We start from the raw sequence: 19955 nt of genomic DNA on the forward strand, positions 1-19955 counted from the left end.
ATAATAATGGGCCTCTGTAGATAATAATGGGCCTCTGTAGATAATAATGGGCCTCTGTAGATAATAATGGGCCTCTGTAGAAAATAATGGGCCTCTGTAGATAATAATGGGCCTCTGTAGATAATAATGGGCCTCTGTAGATAATAATGGGCCTCTGTAGATAATAATGGGCCTCTGTAGATAATAATGGGGCTCTATGTAGATAATAATGGGGCTCTATGTAGATAATAATGGGGCTCTGTAGATAATAATGGGCCTCTGTAGATAATAATGGGGCTCTATGTAGATAATAATGGGCCTCTGTAGATAATAATGGGCCTCTATGTAGATAATAATGGGCCTCTGTAGATAATAATGGGCCTCTGTAGATAATAATGGGGCTCTGTAGATAATAATGGGCCTCTGTAGATAATAATGGGCCTCAGTAGATAATAATGGGCCTCTGTAGATAATAATGGGGCTCTGTAGATAATAATGGGCCTCTGTGTAGATAATCCACAAATAATCAGCAGTTTCCAGCAACAATAGTCATTTACAACATTAACAATGTCTACACTGTATTTATGATCAATTTGATGTTATTTTAATTGACAAAAGGACATTTCTAAGTGACCCTGATCTTTAGAAGGGTCGTGTACATCCCAACATGGTCCATGTTGGAAACGGCATTCTGCACGAATTCCCGACTCTTTCAACTTGCAGCAAAAACGATTTTATGAAATCTAATTGGCTAAGCGTTGTTTAACACGGTCGAGTTCCGTTTCAATGCTCGGACACTCGTTTCGTCATTCTACATTATGTATTGGCTATACAACACCTGGTGGTGTCCAATGACCACCTATCGTTTTGAAACCTAGCTGGGTAGCCAATGAGCTGGGATTTCCAGCAGTATGTGAACGCCGTTTGTAGGACAAACAGCCATCATGGTAGAGCTGTGCACAACAGAGTTCCATTCTCTTTGTAGGACAAACAGCCATCATGGTAGAGCTGTGCACAACAGAGTTCATTCTCTGGTGAAAGGAAACCGGACTCATTGTAGTTTAAGTTTCACAGCTGTTCGTTCTCTTCTACAAACTTCTCTGAAATCTGAAATAGTTCAACATGGACTACTAAGAGTGGAAAAGCTAAATCAAAGGTCCAAGTATAAACATGTTGATGATATTATTGCAGAAATTGAGAGTGACACAGAAGGAATGGATGAGGACTCTGTGAGTGATCTGAGTTTGGATTCCAGCGCGGATGACATGTTTTTGGAAGAAGAAGATCCACTTTTCGATCAGTAAGTAAAAAATGTGTTTGTTTCTCATGCTAATGCAGTTGTTTAAATGGTTTCATATTAATTTGAGATTTTTTTATTGATTTATATACAGTGGGGAGAACAAGTCTTTGATACATTGCCGATTTTGCAGGTTTTCCTACTTACAAAGCATGTAGAGGTCTGTCATTTTTATCATAGGTACACTTCAACTGTGAGAGACGGAATCTAAAACAAAAATCCAGAAAATCACGTTGTGTGATTTTTAAGTAATTAATTAGCATTTTATTGCATGATATTAGTACATGATCACCAACCAAAACAGATGAGAGGCCTGTAATTACAGGCTATGACAGACACTACACACCACAACTATGACAGACACTACATTACATTACATTTAAGTCATTTAGCAGACGCTCTTATCCAGAGCGACTTACAAATTGGTGCATTCACCTTATGACATCCAGTAGTACAGTCACTTTACAATAGTGCATCTAAATCTTAAAGGGGGGGGGGTGAGAAGGATTACTTATCCTATCCTAGGTATTCCTTAAAGAGGTGGGGTTTCAGGTGTCTCCGGAAGGTGGTGATTGACTCCGCTGTCCTGGCGTCGTGAGGGAGTTTGTTCCACCATTGGGGGGCCAGAGCAGCGAACAGTTTTGACTGGGCTCAGCGGCAACTGTACTTCCTCAGTGGTAGGGAGGCGAGCAGGCCAGAGGTGGATGAACGCAGTGCCCTTGTTTGGGTGTAGGGTCTGATCAGAGCCTGGAGGTACTGAGGTGCCGTTCCCCTCACAGCTCCGTAGGCAAGCACCATGGTCTTGTAGCGGATGTGAGCTTCAACTGGAAGCCAGTGGAGAGAGCGGAGGAGCGGGGTGACGTGAGAGAACTTGGGAAGGTTGAACACCAGACGGGCTGCGGCGTTCTGGATGAGTTGTAGGGTTTAATGGCACAGGCAGGGAGCCCAGCCAACAGCGAGTTGCAGTAATCCAGACGGGAGATGACAAGTGCCTGGATTAGTGCCTGTGTGAGGCAGGGTCGTACTCTGCGGATGTTGTAGAGCATGAACCTACAGGAACGGGCCACCGCCTTGATGTTAGTTGAGAATGACAGGGTGTTGTCCAGGATCACGCCAAGGTTATTAGCGCTCTGGGAGGAGGACACAATGGAGTTGTCAACCGTGATGGCGAGATCATGGAACGGGCAGTCCTTCCCCGGGAGGAAGAGCAGCTCCGTCTTGCCGAGGTTCAGCTTGAGGTGGTGATCCGTCATCCACACTGATATGTCTGCCAGACATGCAGAGATGCGATTCGCCACCTGGTCATCAGAAGGGTGAAAGGAGAAGATTAATTGTGTGTCGTCTGCATATCAATGATAGGAGAGACCATGTGAGGTTATGACAGAGCCAAGTGACTTGGTGTATAGCGAGAATAGGAGAGGGCCTAGAACAGAGCCCTGGGGACACCAGTGGTGAGAGCGCGTGGTGAGGAGACAGATTCTCGCCACGCCACCTGGTAGGAGCGACCTGTCAGGTAGGACGCAATCCAAGCGTGGGCCGCGCCGGAGATGCCCAACTCGGAGAGGGTGGAGAGGAGGATCTGATGGTTCACAGTATCGAAGGCAGCCGATAGGTCTAGAAGGATGAGAGCAGAGGAGAGAGAGTTAGCTTTAGCAGTGCGGAGCGCCTCCGTGATACAGAGAAGAGCAGTCTCAGTTGAATGACTAGTCTTGAAACCTGACTGATTTGGATCAAGAAGGTCATTCAGAGAGATATAGCGGGAGAGCTGGCCAAGGACGGCACGTTCAAGTGTTTTGGAGAGAAAAGAAAGAAGGGATACTGGTCTGTAGTTGTTGACATCGGAGGGATCGAGTGTAGGTTTTTTCAGAAGGGGTGCAACTCTCGCTCTCTTGAAGACGGAAGGGACGTAGCCAGCGGTCAGGGATAAGTTGATGAGCGAGGTGAGGTAAGGGAGAAGGTCTCCGGAAATGGTCTGGAGAAGAGAGGAGGGGATAGGGTCGAGCGGGCAGGTTGTTGGGCGGCCGGCCGTCACAAGACGCGAGATTTCATCTGGAGAGAGAGGGGAGAAAGAGGTCAGAGCACAGGGTAGGGCAGTGTGAGCAGAACCAGCGGTGTCGTTTGACTTAGCAAACGAGGATCGGATGTCGTCGACCTTCTTTTCAAAATGGTTGACGAAGTCATCTGCAGAGAGGGAGGAGGGGGAGGAGGATTCAGGAGGGAGGAGAAGGTGGCAAAGAGCTTCCTAGGGTTAGAGGCAGATGCTTGGAATTTAGAGTGGTAGAAAATGGCTTTAGCAGCAGAGACAGAGGAGGAAAATGTAGAGAGGTGGGAGTGAAAGGATGCCAGGTCCGCAGGGAGGCGAGTTTTCCTCCATTTCCGCTCGGCTGCCCGGAGCCCTGTTCTGTGAGCTCGCAATGAGTCGTCGAGCCACGGGGCGGGGAGGGGAGGACCGAGCCGGCCTGGAGGATAGGGGACATAGAGAGTCAAAGGATGCAGAGAGGGAGGAGAGGAGGGTTGAGGAGGCAGAATCAGGAGATAGGTTGGAGAAGGTTTGAGCAGAGGGAAGAGATGATAGGATGGAAGAGGAGAGAGTAGCGGGGGAGAGATAGCGAAGGTTGGGACGGCGCGATACCATCCGAGTAGGGGCAGTGTGGGAGATGTTGGATGAGAGCGAGAGGGAAAAGGATACAAGGTAGTGGTCGGAGACTTGGAGGGGAGTTGCAATGAGGTTAGTGGAAGAACAGCATCTAGTAAAGATGAGGTCGAGCGTATTGCCTGCCTTGTGAGTAGGGGGGAAGGTGAGAGGGTGAGGTCAAAAGAGGAGAGGAGTGGAAAGAAGGAGGCAGAGAGGAATGAGTCAAAGGTAGACGTGGGGAGGTTAAAGTCGCCTAGCACTGTGAGAGGTGAGCCGTCCTCAGGAAAGGAGCTTATCAAGGCATCAAGCTCATTGATGAACTCTCCGAGGGAACCTGGAGGGCGATGAATGATAAGGATGTTAAGCTTGAAAGGGCTGGTAACTGTGACAGCATGGAATTCAAAGGAGGCGATAGACAGATGGGTAAGGGGAGAAAGAGAGAATGACCACTTGGGAGAGATGAGGATCCCGGTGCCACCACCCCGCTGACCAGAAGCTCTCGGGGTGTGCGAGAACACGTGGGCGGACGAAGAGAGAGCAGTAGGAGTAGCAGTGTTGTCTGTGGTGATCCATGTTTCCGTCAGTGCCAAGAAGTCGAGGCTGAGATGAACTCTGCCTTGTTGGCCGCAGATCGGCAGTTCCAGAGGCTACCGGAGACCTGGAACTCCACGTGGGTCGTGCGCGCTGGGACCACCAGATTAGGGTGGCCGCGGCCACGCGGTGTGGAGCATTTGTATGGTCTGTGCAGAGAGGAGAGAACAGGGATAGACAGACACATAGTTGACAGGCTACAGAAGAGGCTACGCTAATGCAAAGGAGATTGGAATGACAAGTGGACTACACGTCTCGAATGTTCAGAAAGTTAAGCTTACGTAGCAAGAATCTTATTGACTAAAAGTATTAAAATGATACAGTGCTGCTGAAGTAGGCTAGCTGGCAGTGGCTGCGTTGTTGACACTACACTAATCAAGTCGTTCCGTTGAGTGTAATAGTTTCTGCAGTGTTGCTATTCGGGGCTAGCTGGCTAGCTAGCAGTGTTGTTTACGTTACGTTGCGTTAAAAGAACGACAATAGCTGGCTAGCTAACCTAGAAAATCGCTCTAGACTACACAATTATCTTTGATACAAAGATGGCTATGTAGCTAGCTATGTAGCTAGCTACGATCAAACAAATCAAACCGTTGTACTGTAATGAAATGAAATGAAAATGTGATACTACCTGTGAATGCGACCGGGTTGTTGAGTTTATTCGGTAGACGTTGGCTAGCTGTTGGCTAGCTAGCAGAGTCTCCTACGTTAAGGACGACAAATAGGACGACAAATAGCTGGCTAGCTAACCTCGGTAAATTAAGATAATCACTCTAAGACTACACACTCTAAACTACACAATTATCTTGGATACGAAGACAGCAAAGACAGATATGTAGCTAGCTAACACTACACTAATGAAGTCGTTCAGTTGAGTGTAATAGTTACTACAGTGCTGCTAATCGGTGGGCGTTTGCTAGCTGGCTAGCTGCTGGGCAAATAGCAGTGTAGACTACGTTAGGACGACGAAATACGATAATTATGCAATTATCTTTGATACAAAGACGGCTATGTAGCTAGCTAAGAAGAAATTGCTAAGATTAGACAAATCAAACCGTTGTACTATAATGAAATGTGAGCTGGCTAGCTAACATTGCTAGCTGGCTAGCTGCTGGGCAAATAGCAGTGAAGAATACGTTAGGACGACGAAATACGATAATTATGCAATTATCTTTGATACAAAGACGGCTATGTAGCTAGCTAAGAAGAAATTGCTAAGATTAGACAAATCAAACCGTTGTACTATAATGAAATGTAATGAAAGAGTTATACTACCTGCGGAGCGAAGTGCCGATGCGACCGCTCGCTCCAACCCGGAAGTTCACTACAACTATGACAGACACTACACACTACAACTATGACAGACACTACACACTACAACTATGACAGACACTACACACTACAACTATGACAGACACTACACACTACAACTATGACAGACACTACACACTACAACTGTGACAGACACTACACACTACAACTGTGACAGACACTACACACTACAACTATGACAGACACTACACACTACAACTATGACAGACACTACACACTACAACTATGACAGACACTACAACTATGACAGACACTACACACTACAACTATGACAGACACTACACACTACAACTGTGACAGACACTACACACTACAACTATGACAGACACTACACACTACAACTATGACAGACACTACACACTACAACTATGACAGACACTACACACTTCAACTATGACAGACAAAATGAGAAAAAAAAATCCAGAAAATCACTTTGTAGGATTTTTAATGAATTTATTTGCAAATTATGGTGGAAAATATGTTTTTGCCTCATCTTTTTAAGCAGGAGAACTTGCACAATATATATATATGTATGTTTACAAATTACAGGCCCCTCGTCTTTTTAAGTGGGAGAACTTGCACAATTGGTGGCTGACTAAATACTTTTATTGCCCCACTGTAGACACTGCAAAAAATAAATAAAGGGAACACTTAAACAACACAATGTAACTCCAAGTCAATCACACTTCTGTGAAATCCAACTATCCACTTAGGAAGCAACACTGATTGACAAATTTCACATGCTGTTGTGCAAATGGAATAGACAACAGGTGGAAATTATAGGCATTTAGCAAGACACCCCCAATAAAGGAGTGGTTCTGCAGGTGGGGGCCACAGACCACTTCTCAGTTCCTATGCTTCCTGGCTGATGTTTTGGTCACTTTTGAATGCTGGCGGTGCTTTTGAATGCTGGCGGTGTTGGCTAGTCATTGTGAGTGAGGGTCTGTTTGTATGTATGAGAACGACCCATAGCCTATGTTTGTGTATGTATGTATATATGTGTGTGTATATATGTATAAATTAATTGTATGGTGTAGAATGTAGGCAAACACAGACAAGCCCACAACAAAGTGAAATGGAACAGCACTTTATGTTCCCTGTACTCACATATATATAAATAATGTGTGTTTTTATTATACCTGTTGATGCAGGGCTCATATGTGAAACTATTCTAACTGAACATTTTCTTTCACAGTGGCACTGACCCCGACTGGGAGCCCCCAGTGCCAACTTGTCCATCCCCTCTGAAGCTGGTTCATCCAGCTGTACCCCTGCTGTCTCTGGCTCCACACCTCCCGGGCCGTCTAGAGGACCGACAAAGAAGAGGAAGAGGGGAAGTGTGCCATCCGCTAACAGAGGGACAGAATGGCGTTGGCACACCGTCCTAGAAGACGATGTGGAGCCACCCAAACCGACCTTTAGGCCGAAAAGGAAGCCAGGACCTCAGCTAAACATGACTGCTACGTACAGCCCCCTTCAGCTTTTTCAGCTGTTCTTCACCCAATCCGTTGTAGAGTCGCTCGTGTCCAACACGAATAAGAATGGGAAGAAGAAGCAAGCGGGCAAAACGGCAGCATGGAAGCCCATAACCACGGCAGACTTTTTCTGCTACCTTTCTCTGGTCATCTACATGGGGCTGGTGAGGCTGAAAAGACTGAAGGACTACTGGAAAACGTCATCTCTCTACCAACTGCCTTTCCCCTCGACTGTTATGTCCCGCAAAAGGTTTCTGGGTCTCTCCCAGGCGCTTCACATCAGTGACCCAAAGGTTGATGAAGAGAATGAGAAGAAGAGAGGCACAGCGAGGTTTGATACACTGTGCAAAATCAAACCTCTCTACCACAGCATTGTCGAAGCCTGCAAGACGTACTTTCAGCCAGCCCAGAACGTGTCAATCAAAGAGAGGATGGTGGCCTCAAAGGACAGCATTGGCCTCCAACAATACATGAGAAACAAACCAACCAAGTGTGGTCTGAAGCTGTTTGTGTTGGCTGATTCTGCGTGTGCCTACACGTGCAATTTCTTGGTCTACGAGGGGAAGAACAGTTTTGCTACCGGTAAGGAACTCAGCTATGCCTCTGTAATGGTGTTGTTGGATTTTCAACTGCTGGGGAAGGGCTACAAACTGTTTGTGGACAACTTCTACACAAGCCCTGCCCTGTTTGCAGACCTGAGGAAGCTGGGGGTGTGGGCTTGTGGCACCATTCGTACCACCAGGGTGGGCTTCCCGAAGACTAAGGTGGACGACATGCCCAAGCGGGCTGAGCGGGGGACCATGCGATGGATCCGAGAAGATGGCCTGCTGTTTGTGAAGTGGATGGACGCCAGAGAGGTGGCGATGTGCTCCAATATCCACAAGTCCTTCAGTGGGGATTATGTTGTCAGACGTGTGAAGGACGCTACCGGGGCATGGGCCACCAAAAATGTCCCTGTTCCTGCAGCCATCAAGGACTATAACCAGAGCAGAGGAGGTGTAGACTTGTCAGACGCTCTTATAGGGTACTACAATGTTCTCCATAAGACAAAGAAATGGTACAAGACATTGTTTTACCATTTCATTGACATTGCTGTGGTGAATGCATTCATCCTACACAAGGAAATGGCGAAGAGCTGTGGAAAGCCCTTCCTCTCACAGAAAGCCTTCAGAGAGCAGCTCATCAAGGAGCTTGCTGGCTACAGCAAGTCCACTGCATCACATTCTGCCGCCTCGACTCCTGCCTCCAGTGGTGTTCATATACCACAGTTCATTACTGCAGGCGTGACTGTACCTCAGAGACAAAGGGAAGGAGCATGGAGGCGTTGTTGTGTTCTTTGTCGCATGAAGTCCCCCATCATCTGCTCCAGTTGTTCAGTTTGCCTCTGCCTTGTAGCAGAAAGAGACTGCTTTGGGACATGGCACAGGCAGCAAAATATTCTGTTCTAATATTAAAAATTAAAAAATAGTGTGTTAGAATAGATTTTTGATAAGTTGTATATAGTTATTTGCACTGTTGTATATAGTTATAGGCCATTTCACCAATTCGGCCACTTGGGTACATTTGGGCAACTTGTGTGGGACACCTAGGTGACTTCATGCTAAATGTCATGTAGCTCACCCATTCCTGAAGTTTTCAGTCTGAAACTTTGCACACCCACAGTTGCCCTCTTGTGTTATCCATCTAAATTATCTCCAGCATCATATCTGACTGTGTGGCTCTTCCAGTACATATGAAAGATGATGATACAACAATAAAAACAGAAAATGTGTGCTCTTTCTTTCTCTTTTCTTCCACCAGATCTACTGTGTTATATTCTCCTACATTCAATTAACATTTCCACAAACTTCAGAATGTTTCCATTCAAATGATACCAAGAATATGCATATCCTTGCTTCTGGGCCTGAGCTACAGGCAGTTAGATGAGGGTATGTCTTCTGCCTCTGGGGCTGAGCTACAGGCAGTTAGATGAGGGTATGTCTTCTGCCTCTGGGGCTGAGCTACAGGCAGTTAGATGAGGGTATGTCTTCTGCCTCTGGGGCTGAGCTACAGGCAGTTAGATGAGGGTATGTCTTCTGCCTCTGGGGCTGAGCTACAGGCAGTTAGATGGGGGTATGTCTTCTGCCTCTGGGGCTGAGCTACAGGCAGTTAGATTTGGGTATATCTTCAGGCGCAGATTGAGAACAAAGGGATGCAGCCATAACAGGTTAATGAGTAACATGTTAAACAAGACCTAATTCAGGACTTAACTCCAGTCTTGACTGTATAATGTCAGTTGCAATGCTACCGATGTGGCTGACTAGCTGTTGTTGAAGAAGAAGACTTAATTAAGACCTAATTCAGGACTTAACTCCAGTCTTGACTGTATAGGGGGAGATGACTGTTATATCGAAAAAGGGAGAGGAGGAAACTGGATATCTGGGCCCCGTTTCCCAAAGTTATCTTAAGGCGTCTAGACATGGTTCTACAGATGAAGTTAACCGTGAAATGCTTTTGGGAAACCGGGGCCTGAAAAACACTAGTAAGTACTGTCTTAAAAACAGAGGCATAAACTCTGCAGTTGAACTGATGTGTGGTTTTAAAAGGGAAATGCTTTAAAATTATTTATTTATAGCCATTGATTTTTGAAGATTATAAACTGTGTGGTTCCCGCCCTGAATGCTGATTGGCTGACAGCCATGGTATATCAGACCGTATACCACGACAACTTTTTACTGTTCTAATTACCTTGGTAACCAGTTTATATGGATAAGGCACGTCAAGGGTTTGTGGTGGATGGAAACCAACACAGTGGTGGAATTACAGCTTTGTTATTGGTTGAACTGCAGATTGGTTGAAACGATGTAAATGTAAACCAACACTGTGTAGCTTCAAAATGTGGTTAAAACTAGAATGTTAATATATCGTGGATGATAATTTTAGAGTAGTTACATTTCTCCAGCCACATCCATCATCATCTCATTACCTAAACAGTGGTGGAATGTGGAATTACATCATCACATCATTGTTACATCATAAACGTTTATGAAGTGGCGGAATGACGCTTTATTGTTTGAGCTGCAGAGTGGTTGGTTGATTTGATTGTGGCTTTTGGGGGGGGGGGGGCAGAGTGACATCTTTGTTATTGAACTTCTACAGGAAAAACTGTCCCAAAGTCTGGACAGTTGCTGCATCCCAGAGATAAAAATGTAGCGTACTTTTGTTTTTATATCCAGTGTTTTGCATTAATTCCAGACTCTTTCAACTTGCAACAAAACAATTTATGAAATCTAAATCGGCAAAACGTTGTTTAACCCGGGTCAAGTTTGGTTTCTGTGCCTGTTCTCCCAGACACTCTAGAAGACAACCAAACCTGTTTCATCATTCTACATTACATATTGGCTATGCAACATGTCAATTATACCACGAAGGTCAACCACCATCACTCACCAATGAGACGAGCGGTGTTCACTTGATTGACAGCGCGGTTATTAGTTCTGAATATTTTTTATATATTTTTTTGCGGTTGTCATAGGCAACTGTTGTTTTTGTTTTGATTATTACTTGAAACAGTCGCTAAGGTAATATCTTGGGGCGGCAGGGTAGCCTAGTGGTTAGAGCGTTGGACTAGTAACCGAAAGGTTGCAAGTTCAAATCCCTGAGCTGACAAACTACAAATCTGTCGTTCTTCCCTTGAACAGGCAGTTAACCCACTGTTCCTAGGCCTCATTGAAAATAAGAATTTGTTCTTAACAGACTTGCCTAGTTAAATAAATAAAAAATATTGTATATTTGCAAAATACTTTATTCTTGATGCTGATAAACACCATTAACTACTTTCTGAAAACATAAACTCAGTTGTTGAACTGATGTTAAGATTAAAAGGGAAATCTGCAGTTCTTTTAAAAATTATTTTTATTAGCTTGAATGCTAAACACTCATTGATAGGCTGGTTGCAAAGCCAAAGAGCATTTTTACTGGTTGAAGTATTTTTTAAAAAGTATAAATCACATTTTATTTGTCACATACACATGGTTAGCAGATGTTAATACGAGTGTAGCGAAATGCTTGTGCTTCTAGTTCCGACAAAGCGGTTGATTTGTGACAATGACACAAACATTATATTTTGCAGGACATTATAACGAGCCTTACGATTATAATCCCAACGTTAAATGCTCTCATAAGCAACCTGGAAATGGAGGCTAATTTTGCAGCCGATGATCTTGAGCTGATAATGATTAGTAACATTCAGAATACATTGAAAAACTCTAATCTTCACTCACCATTTTTGCTACAGGCAGATATATTACATAATTAGTGGTTTCCTCATTACCAGATATACTACATCCATAACTAGTGGTTTCCTCATTAGCAGATATACTACATCCATAACTAGTGGTTTCCTCATTAGCAGATATACTACATCCATAACTAGTGGTTTCCTCATTACCAGATATACTACATCCATAACTAGTGGTTTCCTCATTACCAGATATACTACATCCATAACTAGTGGTCTCCTCATTACCAGATATACTACATCCATAACTTGTGGTTTCCTCATTACCAGATATACTACGTCCATAACTAGTGGTTTCCTCATTACCAGATATACTACGTCCATAACTAGTGGTTTCCTCATTACCAGATATACTACATCCATAACTAGTGGTTTCCTCATTAGCAGATATACTACATCCATAACTAGTGGTTTCCTCATTACCAGATATACTACATCCATAACTAGTGGTTTATTCATTACCAGATATACTCGTCCATAACTAGTGGTTTCCTTCATTAGCAGATATACTACATCCATAACTAGTGGTAAAATCATTACCAGATATAACATCCATAACTAGTGGACATCATTACCAGATATACTGTCCATAACTAGTGGTTTCCTCATTACCAGATATACTACATCCATAACTAGTGGTTTTCATTACCAGATATACTACATCCATAACCAGTGGGGAAACACAGTGCACCTGGCAACCTTGGTTATTCTAGCACTGCATCCATGATGTCACAGGAGTCGCTGGTGCGCGATGAGACAAGGATATCCCTAGCCAAACCCTCCCTAACCCGGACACGCTAGGCCATTGTGCATCGCCCCATGGACCTCCCGGTCACGGCCAGCTGCGACAAATATGGCTATTTTTGATCACTTGACTGTCTTAAGACAATAGTCAATTAAGTTTGTAAAAGCATTTAAACATTCATTACAGACATCAATTGTTGTACAACATCCTGGGCATCACCTTTTAGCTGAAATAAACAGTGGATTCCTGCTGTTGTGGGCCTTTAACCATCTGTCTGACTTTGTTGTTCACACAGGAGAAGGATGTGACTATCGGGGATCCTCTGGGGAGCCTCAACAACAGCATGATGCTGAAGAGACAGAGAAGAGTCTCTCCACATCAGAACACCTCAAACACCAGCGGAGACACACAGGGAAGAAACCTCACCGCTGCTCTGACTGTGGGAAGAGATTCCCCTCTTCAGCTGACCTTAAAAGACATCTGAGAATCCACACGGGAGAGAAACCTAATAGTTGTGATCAATGTGGGAAGAGATTTGTTACATCTAGCAGTCTGACTATACACCAGAGAACACACACAGGAGAGAAACCTTACAGCTGTTACCAGTGTGGGAAAAGTTTTACCTCATCTAGCCACCTGACCATACACCAGAGAACACACACAGGAGAGAAACCTTACAGCTGTTATCAGTGTGGGAAAAGTTTTACCTCATCTAGCTGTCTGACCATACACCAGAGAATACACACTGGTGAGAAACCTTACCACTGCTCTCACTGTGGAAAGAGTTTTGTTATCTCAGGAAATGTAACATCACACCAGAGAACACACACAGGAGAGAAGCCTTATAGCTGTAATCAATGTGGGAAGAATTTTGTTACATCTAGCAGTCTGACTATGCACCAGCGGACACACACAGGAGAGAAACCTCATAGCTGTAGTCAATGTGACATGAGATACTCTGATAAAAGATCTCTGATTAAACACCAGAAAATACATGAAGGAGTTGTTTCATGATATCAATGAAATAATGTTACAATATAGAATGTTTTAACATTGTAGTAGGAGTATTTTAATGATGTCACAATGTAGAATGTTTTAACATTGTAGTAGGAGTATTTTAATGATGTCACAATGTAGAATGTTTTCACATTGTAGTAGGAGTATTTTAATGATGTTCTGTTGATTGAAGTGTCATGTGGATATGAGCCTCATCAGGGGAAAAATCCAGGCTCTGTATTGAAAGATTATTATTTAACCAAAAAAGTGTTGTGTTACACTTACCTCGTTGGCAACCCACTTGAATTAAAATGCATCACTTCAAAATGTAGCTAGCTGTTGTCTACAAATTGTCCTCTAACCAGTGATGTACACATTATTCCCAGATTCCGTGTGGTGTTTGAGCTGTTAGTTTAATTTTGGAGACATATAATTGAAACGCATCCCTCCAAAATGTAGCCGACTGTCTTCTGCAGGTTGTCCTCTAACCAGTGAGGTAAAATATATCTCCCATTTTCAGGTGTTTTGTTTAGTTGTGTCAGTTCTTTTCAAGTCCCCTTCATCTGCACAGTTGTTCACAACCTGATTTCCCCAAGTAATATGATTAATCGATATCAGTGATTTATTGCTACTTGTCAAAACAACAGTGTTTTTGGTGCTTGTGCAGTTTATAAGGAGCTTGTTTAAAAAGGATACAAGTAATATTGTGGCAGATGTTTGTGCACATTTTATGTTTAGGTTTTCAATACATCTCAAACTGTTTCTGCATATTGGTGATTGATATGGACACGTTAAAACTGTTTTGACATTGGGGCTATCCCATCTAGCAACATGACTTTGAAAACAAGACTATCCCATCTAGCAAAATGACTTTGAAAACAAGACTATCCCATCTAGCAACATGACTTTGAAAACAAGACTATCCCATCTAGCAAAATGACTTTGAAAACAAGACTATCCCATCTAGCAACATGACTTTGAAAACAAGACTATGCCGACGTCCAATGTACATTTGGTTTTGTCCAATCTACCTTCGGTTTCGGGATAGTATAATAAATTGGTCTATAATACATTTTATAAACAAATCTACATCACTCCAGTATTTCTTACTACATCCAAGTGCTAATGGTCTTTTTTCCTACAACTGAAGAAGCATGACTCAAATCACCTCATATTTCAAACATTCAGCCTGACAACAGATACATGTTTTATTATTCCATGCTGTAGTATCTGGGATCTACATCTGTTTATATTAGTTACTGTGCTGTTACTAAGCAGTAATGCATTACGGCAGTGTTACGTTACTACACCTAATAGGAAATGCACATGCGCACTGGGGTGCCGGGAACAAATATTACGCCTCACCATGAAGTGAATTATTGCGAAGCGAAGGAGTGTACATTCTGTTTTGATATTTCAGCATATTTACAATTCATGTAAAATGTTGTAATCATAAATATTTATGCTACCAACTGAAAAAATGTTGGTGCAATTATGTTGTTTACAAACGATGTTGTAAAACAAGCTTATATTTTTTCTATTGGATATTACACCCAGTCCGTACTATTTTAATCAATGTCACTTCCTTAGATCATCTTTCAGTTTTTGTTATTCTTTAGTTTTTTTTAATCCTCTTATGTTTGTTGTGGTGTAAATATTTCCGTTTTTATTTTCATATAATTTATTAGTTTTCCCTGTGAAGCGCACTGCGTTGCATCTGTGTCTGAAATGTGCTTCATAAATAATGCTCGGTTTGAACATATCGTACAACAAATAAACCCAATGACCGACCAATCAACAGACTCAAAACCAATGACCGACCAATCAACAGACTCAAAACCAATGACCGACCAATCAACAGACTCAAAACCAATGACCGACCAATCAACAGACTCAAAACCAATGACCGACCAATCAACAGACTCAAAACCAATGACCGACCAATCAACAGACTCAAAACCAATGACCGACCAATCAACAGACTCAAAACCAATGACCGACCAATCAACAGACTCAAAACCAATGACCGACCAATCAACAGACTCAAAAACCAATAAACCCAATGACCGACCAATCAACAGACTCAAAACCAACCAAAACAAAACCAATGACCGACCAATCAACAGACTCAAAACCAAAACCAATATAAACCCAATGACCGACCAATCAACAGACTCAAACCAATGAACCCAATGACCGACCAATCAACAGACTCAAAACCAATGACCGACCAATCAACAGACTCAAAAAAACCAATGAATAAACATGTCCAAAGGCAACAAAAATATCTTGGTCCATGAATAGTATCTTAGTATGAATAACAGTCAAATAAATGCAGCCACTGGTAAAATAGTGCATGATATGCAAGTTTACAATCTCTTTTCAACCAATCCAATGCTGCCTGGTGTTTGGAGTTAGGGTAAGGCCAATGAGGAAGGAACAGATCAAAACCAATGAGACCGACCAATCAACAGACTCAAAAACCAATCTGTCCAATGGGACTCAAAACCTGGTGTTTGGAGTTAGGGTAAGGCCGTCAGTACAGAAACGTAGAATTGCAATCAGTTTCAAAATCTGCTCTTCCGAAGTCGTTCAGACTCACACTTTTAGTTTTTTAACTATCTAAATATTCAATGGGTACCGGTTAACAGACTTACGCCGTGTGATGGTGAAGGGCTACGTAACGAACAGGGCGAAGGTTCTGAGAATCCCTGTCAAAACAGTCGCACAGGGCGAAGGTTCTGAGAATCAACAGACTCAAAACAGTCGCACAGGGCGACCAGGTTCAGAATCAAAACCAATGACTAACCAATCAACAGACGAAAAACCTGAGAATCCGACCAATCAACAGTCTCTTCCCCAATCACTTATATCCATAGCCAATCAGAAATACGTTAGGAAATTGAACCCAATGATCTTTTTAATCTGTCCAGACCAAAATATTCGGGGCTGTTGGCCAATGACTCAAAAGCTGTGCTAACAATAGTGTTAAACCAATATGCAATCCACAGACTCAAAAACCAATGCGTTCGTGTCCCTAACAGAGAAAAGGAATGTGTTTACAGGGCCGACCAATGGCATTTTCAAAACCCAATGGGAGATATCACAGTATGCAAATCCTGTATATTTGGTGTCAAAGAGAACGACCAAAAGGCAGTGAATTCAAACAACAGGAGGGGATCAACAGACTCAAAACCAAGACATTTTGTCTACAATCCGGGGGGGCTCAAAACCAATGCCCAATGACCAATAGAGATATCAATGTTTAACCCAACAGGGTGGGGGCACTGATTAGAGATATCAATGTTTAACCCTGGGGTGGGGGCAATCGGGCAGACTGATTAGAGATATCAATGTTTAACCCCAATGGGGGCATCGGCCGCTGATTAGAGATATCAATGTTTAACCCCGGGGTGGGGGCACCGGGCGCTGATTAGAGATATCAACAGTCAAAACCCCGGGGTGGGGGCACTGATTAGAGATATCAATGTTTATATTATATATAATATGTTAATTATTATTATTATATAATATGTTAATATTTAAACATGCATCACGAGTGTTTTATGTAAAAACAGTTGAGAGGCCTACAGTTGTACATCATTACAAACTTTAATAACCAGTCATGTTTATAACATAACATTGTAGGAAAGACTATAAAAGACATCCTTGCCCGTTTCGTTAAATGGTGAGATACATTTTTAAAAAACCATTTATTTCATTAAAAATATTTAGTACATTTTAACACACGTTATAATTCAACATTTTTAAAACTATTTCTTACAGATAAAGGGTCCGGTTAGCCCTGACCATTATCCGTTGCAGCAATTCACCATCACAAAGACGCTTGCCTGCTCCATCAAAGCTCTGTACTTTTTTGAACCCTCCATGGGTAGATCATTTAAATCCGGCAGGACATTACATAGGTATGCCCATTGAGATAATGAATAAGATGGGCACAGAAACTGTTTATTTAATAAATAAAACTTAATAAAGACATTTAGAATGCTTTTATCCAAATTTGACTTAAGTCATTTAAACATGCATACATTTTATGTATGGGTGGTCCTACGGGGATTGAACATCATTACCCTGGCGTTATAAGCAGTAATGTTTATAACCAACTGAGCTAAAGAAGGACCACAAAGGTAAAGGCATTTTCAAAAGAGGATTTAATTGATTGACATTTTGACACATTATTTAACATTATTGCTTGTTACAGAATACTACTGTTGTACATTGAATATCTCCTAGCAGAGGAAACTCCATCAAAGTGTGTTAGGCAGTGTGGTTAGGCTGTGTGTGTAGGCAGTGTGCTACAGCAGTGTGAATAAGAGGCAAAAAGTGTGTTAGGCATAAGTGTGTTGGGCTGTGTGATTGAGTGACAAGTGTGTTAGGCAGTGTGTTGCTTGTTACAGTACTGTTGGGCATTGAATATTAGCAGAGGGCAGTGTGTTAGGCAGTGTGTTAGGCAGTGTGTTAGGCTGTTTGTTAGGCAGTGTGTTAGGCAGTGTGTTAGGCAGTGTGTTAGGCAGTGTGTTGGGCTGAGAAACATTATTTAGATGCTGTTTTATTGTTGTTGAAAACTGAAATGGACACAATGCCAAGGGACCTTGTTTCTAACACACACACACACACACACACACACACACACACACACACACACACACACACACACACACACACACACACACACACACACACACACACACACACACACACACACACACACACACACACACACACACACACACACACACACACACACACACACACACCCTCCCAGACATTCCTGCTTCATAGATAGCAACCATAAGGACAATAAAACTGGGGTGTGAAACTGAAAGTGGAAAATAAATGACTATCTCTCTCGCTTCTCCTTCATTTTGGAATAAAATAATTTGTTCAAAACTGTTCAACTATTGTATTTTTCAACTACTCACCACATGTTATGCACTGCAGTAGCTGTAGCCTATGTTTCAGTATGACAGCAATAAGGGGAAGAGTCATTGGGAAACTAACTGCCAATAACGCAATAAGCTGAACTCCGCCTAGCAGACATCTTTGTATTAGCAACTATTAATTATGACCTTATATGGTTTAAAGTTAGGGATATCCCCCTGGGCGGGGTGATCTTTTCAGTAGGGGATTAATTATGATTTTATATGGTATTAAAGTTAAGGGACATCCCCTGGGAGCCTCCACTGGGGTGATCCTCAGTGGGGATTAATTATGAGCTTATATGGTATTAAAGTTAAGGGACATCCCCCTGGGCGGGTTGATCCTCAGTAGGGGATTAATTATGACCTTATATGGTATTAAAGTTAAGGGACATCCCCCTGAACTGTTTTGATCCTCAGTAGGGGATAAAAAGGGAAAACACCATCAAAGGGTTTTTTGAACTCAGTAGTGTGTTTCCTTGGATATTACTTAAGTGTAAACCCGGGTTACAATCCTTATTAAACAAACTAACCTCTGATCAAAGAAGTTTTCCTGTGGTCTCTTCTGTGCACATAGGGAGAAGGAAGTTACAGACTATGCACTATGATTTTTAACACATTGAATTTATCAAAAGTGGTGCAGTCAGTCTCTCCTCAACTCTCAGCCAAGAGAGACTTGACAGCATAGTGTTTATATCAGGCCTGTGATTACAATTAAGAGCAAAAACGTGCTTTAGCTCTGTTCTGGGCCAGCTGCAGCTTAACTAGGTGTTTGTGTTGAAAGCACTGGACCACAGATTAGACTAAACTAGAGCCTGCAGAACTTGCTTATTGGAGTGTGGTGTCAAAAAGCAGAGCATCTCTTTATTACGGACAGACATCTCCACATCTTTACAACCATTTGATCGATATGTTTTGACCATGACAGTTTACAATCCAAGGTAATGCCAAGTAATTTAGTCTCCTCAACTTGATCAACAGCCACACAAGTCATTACCAGATTCAGCTGAGGTCTAGCTGAAACTGTTGTTAATTTGTTTAAGGAATCATTTGTACGGTCAAATTCAATGCTCTTAGTTTTAGAGATGTTCAGCTACCGTCCTCAGTTAGGAGTGGCTATAGTTAGCTACCGTCCTCAGTAGGAGTGGCTATAGTCAGCTACCGTCCTCAGTTGGAGTGGCTATAGAGTCAGCTACCGTCCTCAGTAGGAGTGGCTATAGAGTCAGCTACCGTCCTCAGTTGGAGTGGCTATAGTCAGCTACCGTCCTCAGTTGGAGTGGCTATAGAGTCAGCTACCGTCCTCAGTAGGAGTGGCTATAGAGTCAGCTACCGTCCTCAGTAGGAGTGGCTATAGAGTCAGCTACCGTCCTCAGTAGGAGTGGCTATAGAGTCAGCTACCGTCCTCAGTAGGAGTGGCTATAGAGTCAGCTACCGTCCTCAGTAGGAGTGGCTATAGAGTCAGCTACCGTCCTCAGTAGGAGTGGCTATAGAGTCAGCTACCGTCCTCAGTAGGAGTGGCTATAGAGTCAGCTACCGTCCTCAGTAGGAGTGGCTATAGTCAGCTACCGTCCTCAGTGGAGTGGCTATAGAGTCAGCTACCGTCCTCAGTAGGAGTGGCTATAGAGTCAGCTACCGTCCTCAGTAGGAGTGGCTATAGAGTCAGCTACCATCCTCAGTAGGAGTGGCTAT

At 42.9% G+C, this 19955-nt stretch overlaps 1 protein-coding gene across 1 annotated transcript; it reads left to right on the forward strand.

Moving 5' to 3' along the window:
• The first annotated feature begins 7284 nt into the window (after positions 1-7284).
• Positions 7285-8754, forward strand: LOC124021745 (piggyBac transposable element-derived protein 4-like). Its single transcript, XM_046336876.1, has one exon. It carries the CDS (start codon positions 7285-7287, stop codon positions 8752-8754), a length of 1470 nt encoding a protein of 489 aa, XP_046192832.1.
• The last annotated feature ends 11201 nt before the right edge of the window (positions 8755-19955 follow it).

The sequence above is a fragment of the Oncorhynchus gorbuscha genome, unplaced genomic scaffold (assembly GCF_021184085.1).
Source record: "Oncorhynchus gorbuscha isolate QuinsamMale2020 ecotype Even-year unplaced genomic scaffold, OgorEven_v1.0 Un_scaffold_1196, whole genome shotgun sequence".
NCBI classification, from domain to species: domain Eukaryota; kingdom Metazoa; phylum Chordata; class Actinopteri; order Salmoniformes; family Salmonidae; genus Oncorhynchus; species Oncorhynchus gorbuscha.

What these genes read in the sequence shown, in the direction of transcription:
- LOC124021745 (XM_046336876.1), top strand. Translation starts at nt 7,285, where the DNA reads ATGACTGCTACGTACAGCCCCCTTCAGCTTTTTCAGCTGTTCTTCACC.